Here is a 7183-nt window from a genome sequence, read left to right as displayed (position 1 = left end):
AGATTTTTTGCAGTGTGTTAATCAACATTATCTGGCTGAATGTGCCTTTAGTCATGAACGGATATACTTAGTCTGCAACAACATTTAGGTAGGTGGTATGTGGTAAAATTAACATCCATACATCCATCCCTTCTCTAGATAAGTGATGCACACAACCAGACATACACATGATATAAAAGAAAACATCAGGATGTAAAGATGACAGAGTGGCCTAAGATGCTGCGTTCAGGTCGCAGCATAAAAAAATGACATAAATGTAAATAAAAACATGATTCTTCAGACAAGGCCATCATCTTTCCATGTTCCTTTTTGGTCATGTTGTGTTCCAAGATCCTGTTTTTCCTATAACCACACTGGAGTTTATCACTGCGCTCCTCTGTGTCCATTTAATTTACAATGGTTACTAGAGTCGTGTTGCTACATCGTGGTTACTAGAGTAGTGTTGCAACTCTTTCTTGTTCAATATTGCTTAATTGGAATGATACATTACATTAATAAACACCTTGCAGACAGCTACTGTGTGAGAATGATATCAATATTCCACCAATCATAACAGAACATTCAACAGCACTGTGGGATAAGAATTAATACAAATTATTTCAAGACTGAGGTTACTGAGTAAAAAAAAAGTGAAACCATCTTCTGTCTTCTAATGAAACCATGGTAATGTTTGTTCAAGCGTCAGACCAGTTTTTACGAAAAGAGGCGGAGTCTCTAGGCGCCGTGGCCCCGCCCACCTCCTCCTGTAAAGAGCGCTGAGAGGCGCGCGCTCCTTCATTCATCCGCAGGTCTCTGTGTTATTATTACGCACCGCTTTAGTGAATCAGCCGGGCGATTATTCACTGGATTACTTTCAAAATATACCCTGTTAAGGACTAACTCTACTGGGAAATTGTGTTTTGACAGTTCTTTACTGCCTCCGCGGAAACATTCAACAGGTCAGTAGGCTTTGGTTTATGATCCTTTTGGGAATTAGGGATTACAGCTGAGCTGATCCCAGCAACTCGCACCCGTATTCAGTCGTTTAGGGAATTGGCTTAGTTTGTCAAGAGATTAGAACAATTCTTAGTAGAAATATTAGTTTGAGTTGACATGCATGGTATGGATTATATAATGTCTCTCGACCGGGATGTTTAATACAGATAATCTGGTGGTCGCTTATCTTGTTATTCCAGGGTCCTCCCAGGCTTCTAACTGTTGTGTGATGAGTCACTTCTCAGCAATGAGGAATCCCAACTAACACAACACCCCCTTCCCCAACCACCAACCCCAACTAACACAACACCCCCTTCCCCAACCACCAACCCCAACTAACACAACACCCCTTCCCCAACTGACACCCCCAACCAACACCCCCTTCCCCAACCACCAACCCCAACCAACACCCCCTTCCCCCTATAAAAGTGTAAACTATGGGTAAAACAGAAATATGACGCATGGCAGAAATAAACTCAGATTGGACCATTTAAGTGCTTAGCTTGCACGCTGTAGATGAGGAAGTGAGACTTTAACAATGTTCTTGGTTATTTTGCAGAGTGCGAAATAATGTGTGACTTCAGATTGGACCAAGTGACCCCTCTGTCATCAGGCTACCGGCGCCTAAAGGTGAGGAGCACAGGCTACGTTTCCTCCCAACATGTCGGAAGCTCGCTATTAGTTTCTGTATAAACCTGATCGCTTGTGTAACTCACAACAGTCCGAATTAAATTCACATCTAATTCACACTTCAATCTAACGTTCAGAGGGATTAAATAATTCTCATCAGACCTAGTGATTCATTTATATATCAGATTCTTTTCATTCCTTCTGGTTAATTTAATATAATAGATTATATGACGGCTTTATATTTTTATGATTAAATTATATGATTATTCAGAATCATGAGTGTTTGAAGCTTTATAGCCGAGTTTGATCGCTGTAAAAATGGGTCTAATCTAATCTAATCTAAAAGGAACAGGACCGGTTTTAATCTGATTTTGAACAGTAGCCCTGCTGCGTCCTCATTGGAGGTTCTGCCCACGCGCAGCCTGGTTGATACGGAACAGGAAACCCAAATATGGTCAAAAGGCTCCGACTTTTCGTGTTTGAGTAATAATGCCCGTGTAGAAAGGGAGCGCCCTCGAGGGCTTTTCTCTCTTGTGCGTTCCTTATGTGACTTTCAACAGACATTGTTCATTTTAATGACACATTTTCTGTATTTTTATGTAATTAGCAAGCTTGTCATTCAGCTGGCAGTAAATATTATTCTGAATTTACTGCTTACCGTAATTAGTTTGAGGACATATTGGCCCTTTAGTGTGGTACAGTGATATTGTAGCACTCACTATGCTCATAAAGTGATGCTTATTTATTTATTTATTTATTTATTTATTTATTTTACAGAGGCAGGTTGCGTTGGAGCTGTTTGAAGACCCCATGTCTCTATTCTCTGGGTTTTACCCATTAGTGCAGGAGGAACAGGCAGCTCAGGAAGTCCCATCTGGTTTGGAGTGTGTTCCACAAGGTACGAGACCAAAACACACCCCATGAGAAATACATTAGTTCAAGTTTACATTCAGTAATGTATTGTACACATGACTCAAAGGCACAAAGAAATGCTAGCATGCACAGTCAGGAACAGAAATTTTGTATAGGCCCAATAAATAAATAAATAAATAAAAATGAAAATGACATTTTCATCAACCTAAAATTGTAACGTTAGAGCCGTAATGGTATTTTTGTCTTATGGAGTAGCTTGTTCACTGTTTTTCAGACCTGGGACTATGCTCTGTACCGCTGCTGACTCCCTGCAGCAAAGCAGTGATGAGCCAAGCACTGAAAGACAGTTTTAATGGATTCAGCAAAGTCCAATGCATCTGGGGTATCTCAAACAGTGAGTCACTATCTGCTTCTTAAACTGTTCAGACATGATAGAAACACAGAGGTTTTATTCATTCAAATGAGTTCTAGCGTCTAGTTTCATGCTTAACGATTCATCTTTCAGATCCATTTAAATGGAACAAGCATCATGTCCAACAGTGGCTGCACTGGGCTGCTGGTGAATTCAGCCTCACCAATGTGAACTACTTCAAGTTTGATATGAGCGGCCAGGAGTTGTGTGACCTGGGAAAAGACGGTTTTTTGGAATTAGCTCCAGATTTCGTGGGCGATATTCTTTGGGAGCACCTAGAACAGATGATGAGAGGTACAGTAAAGCCTTTTCTCCTGCCTGTGTTTATGGGGTTTTTCTAAAGCAGGCATCTTAATCATGTCTGTTTTTGTTTGTCTGTGTATTTTAGTGCATTCAAATAAATCAAGAAGTATAGATATAACAAAACCTCTAATTCTTATTAAATAAACAAGGTCCAAACTATTGATTCCACTACGAATCAAACTTATTTTTAATAAATAAATGCAGAGCAGAGTAACATACATTGATAAATCCAAAACATTTTGTCATTTACTGTAAATCACAGCCACAGTTATGATGAAAACTTTGAGAACATGGGATTTTTAAATATTTCAGTTTCATGGTGACTTTTCAAAAAGCTTAATAATAAAAATAATCATGCATTTTTAAATAATAATGAATTTTCTTAGTACATTTTTGTACTAACATTAAATAAACTAAACAATAGTAGACTTTATACTTTAAAAATCATCTTATGTTATCTTACATCTATGTTATTTTACATAGTGAAGACTTTATAGCATTTTTCTTGCATTAAACAAATATTTGTGTTTACAGGTTTCAGTGTGGAGGACACACAGTATGCGCTTCAGTCCACAGAGAACACTAGCAGCCTCCTAAGGGAGTTATTTGAGGCCCCGGATAGTCCCACCCCTCTGATCTCTGAGCCAGACTTCTCCATGTTCCCAAAACCTCAACTGAGCACGGTGAACGTCAGCTACATCAATCAGGAATTCCCAACTAGCAAAGCACAGCCACACCTTAACACACACTGTGAGTCTAATAACCCGTTTACTTAAACGAATCTGTGTCCTGACATGCTGTTAGAACTTTATGATGATTATAATGACAATTTGTCTGTCATCTTGTAGTTTCATCCCATGAGCAGACCTCTGTTGAAAGTGCGGACAGTTTGGAGGGAACTGAGCGTGTCCTGCACTCATGGGGCAGTCAGTCATCCCTGGCCGACACCCAGCGTGTGCCATCTTATGACAGTTTTGATGACGAGTACAGCGCAATGCCGCTGAGCCTGGGCAAGCAAGGCCTGTCCTTTAAAGACTATGTACAAGAGAGAAACGAGCCGCTGGAGCAGGGCAAACCTGTCATCCCTGCCGCTGTGCTTGCTGGATTCACTGGTGTGTGGTGCATTAGTCTCTTTCATTCATTTTTGTACATTTTTACTCTCTGACGTTAATTAAACCTGTGCTATTAATGTGGTGACCTTTATAGGAAGTGGCCCTATTCAGCTGTGGCAGTTTCTGCTGGAGCTCCTGACAGATACAACCTGTCAAGGCATCATTAGCTGGACTGGAGATGGCTGGGAGTTCAAACTCACTGACCCTGATGAGGTAAGAGAGTTAGCATTAGGGTTTTCACTATTTTAGATTCATTTAAGTGTCTAGTAATAATAAGCCAAGGTGACTGGACATGATTAAATTCTAACGTTGTAACTAAGTATTGCAAAGAATATATGAAATATAATGAAAATCAACATATGCGAGTACACAAATTCTCACAAATTTTGGCCACGTGTATTTTCCACAGGTGGCACGCCGCTGGGGCCGCCGCAAGAACAAGCCCAAGATGAACTATGAGAAGCTAAGCCGTGGCCTGCGCTACTACTACGACAAGAACATTATCCACAAAACAGCTGGAAAACGCTACGTCTATCGCTTTGTTTGTGACCTCCAGAACCTCCTGGGCTACGCTGCAGAAGAGTTGCATGGCATGTTGGGGGTGCAGCCAGACACAGAGGATTGAACCCAGCAAAATGCCTTCATGAGTGGTGTGTTTGATAGAGATGGGGAAGTGACCCCCGTTGTCCACTGTTACAGACGGGCTCTTTAAAAGGTCTGTGTCCTGAATGATGGCAGTTACGCAGCTGCACTTCAAGCCTCCACACTGGCTGCACTAGAAAACGTGCAATTTTCTCTGTTTGGTCTGGAGCAGGACTCAGCTCTCAATCTTTACAATGGCCACACTTCGGAAAGACAGGAATTCTGAAAGTGAGCGGACATCTGGTTCAAAGATTCTCATGCTTTATACACAGATACAAAATTCTATTTAAAAACAATGTACGTTTCTTCAGAGCTGGTCAGGGGTGTGTTTAGACTAGAAGAGAAGTGTACAGAGAAGCTTTTACAGAATGCGTTTGTCGGCAGAGAGAACGGGCTGCCTGTGTAGCACGCTGTATTGAGACTGTTGTTATATAACACATGCTGTTGCCTTTACTGATTTGCAAAGTGCTTTAAACTCCAGACTTGCACGCTTCCTTTGTTACTAGAGAGCCATCCAGCATATCAGCCAAGTATAAACCTGTAGGTCTGTGTGCTTTTCTTCTTGCAGTTTTACTCAGATGTGTATTTCCAATAGACTATGATTGTAAATGAAATACAGTGTATAATTTATTTGAGCTTTTGCGATTGCAGCCGCTGTAATGAGCACATTTTGTATCTGGGTAATTAATTATTTTTTTTGCAAACGCCAAAGTGACATTCCAATGTCAGTATTTAATTTCATTCCAGGAAATCTTGCATTAAGGTTAATAGCGTTGGTGGGAAACTTGCCTACAAAGATTTATATCAGATTTTGAAATAGCAGCAGAACATTTTCTTGTTTTTTTTGTTGTTTTGTTTTGTTTTTTAATAATAACTAAACTATACTGTACATTCTATCGAAATGGGACGTTTACTGTAAGTTTTATTTATCTTTGTACATGTCTGAATGTATTTAGCTCTATTTATTTAAATCAAAGCCATACAGGCACTCAGAGGATTCTCCAAATCATGATCATTAAATTTTCTTTGTGGTTAGTTCTCTTATGTGTATATAATATCTTGATAACTATAATTGTGTTGGATCTATTTAATTGCTGTTTTTAGCATTACTGAATATAAGCAGTAAAGGAAACTGATAAGATGCCGGATATAAAAAAAAAAATCTAAATTAAAAAAAGTGACACTTTCATGGAGGGGATTGTGTCCCAACCTTAACTACTCACAAACCTTTTGTACGAAAGCTTTATGTGAAGAAAGTTAAAATTAGGTTGTGTTGCTATTTGAACATGTTTTGTGAAACTGCATTTAGCTTTTACACAAATATCGATGTCTTGTATGTTTATAAAATTATTTTTCTACATAAATCCTTTGTGGTATGTTGTTTTACAGTATTTTATGGGTTGTGTACTTGTTTGGTACAACATATCAAATACAGCTTTTACAGAAAGAGAGGGAACGAAAGAAAAAGCAATATGAAGCCATCTGCTCATATACATGGTAAAAGCTGATCTGGGAATTTTTTTTTAATTTTATTTATTTAGTTAGTTTTACATATAGAAAGGGAAGAGCTGATCCTGGAGCTAAATAGATTGAAAACTGATCTGAGAAAAACAGTGTATAGGCAGAGAGAGGTGTAGTACTTCTTGTGAGAAAACTAGACCAACAACAGGCATAAGTCAAGACTTCAGTCACACAACTGAAATGTTGAGAATGAAAAGTTTGCACCCTAGAACTGAACAGAATAATGAAATGAAAAGTGTTTAAATATCTCTAATTTTGGGACAAAGTCTATCATTGCTGGAAACAGTGATTAAACTTTCACGTGTCCCTTTCGCTCACTGCTGTTCAGATTACATTATAGTGTACACTTTGGCAGTCAGAACATACTGTATGTATCACTGATGACACTTTTGCTGATGTGAAATAAATGTTTTTAAATGATTTCAGTTGATGTTAAGAGTTATCTTTTAATATGTATATGACACCATGCCTTATACAGTGGGTTCAGAAAGTATTCATACCCTTTCATTTTTTTTGCATGCACACTTTATTGTGTTAAACATTACAATAATCCATAATCGCATCTTCTTTGCTTTGAATGGTCTTTGCTGTCGCTAGAACTTGACAGCAAATTCAACTGATTAGATATGATTTAGAAAGGTGCACACCTATGTGTGTATAAGCTCACACACTTCACAGAGTGGGTCAGATCTGGGCAAGGGTATAAAATTATTTC

At 38.9% G+C, this 7183-nt stretch overlaps 1 protein-coding gene across 1 annotated transcript; it reads left to right on the top strand.

The window, feature by feature from the left end:
• Window positions 1-777: 777 nt before the first annotated feature.
• ets2 (v-ets avian erythroblastosis virus E26 oncogene homolog 2) lies at window positions 778-6888 on the top strand. Its single transcript, XM_060895659.1, has 9 exons — window positions 778-938; window positions 1535-1605; window positions 2383-2503; window positions 2753-2872; window positions 2984-3184; window positions 3728-3943; window positions 4042-4305; window positions 4400-4518; window positions 4715-6888. Exons 2-9 carry the CDS (start codon window positions 1546-1548, stop codon window positions 4928-4930), a joined length of 1317 nt encoding a protein of 438 aa, XP_060751642.1. The 5' UTR covers window positions 778-938; window positions 1535-1545; the 3' UTR covers window positions 4931-6888.
• Window positions 6889-7183: the final 295 nt, after the last annotated feature.

The sequence above is a fragment of the Tachysurus vachellii genome, chromosome 20 (genome assembly GCF_030014155.1).
Source record: "Tachysurus vachellii isolate PV-2020 chromosome 20, HZAU_Pvac_v1, whole genome shotgun sequence".
Lineage (NCBI taxonomy): Eukaryota > Metazoa > Chordata > Actinopteri > Siluriformes > Bagridae > Tachysurus > Tachysurus vachellii.
The sequence above is the reverse complement of the archived record's forward strand: the minus strand, read 5'-3'. Positions and strand labels throughout refer to the sequence as shown.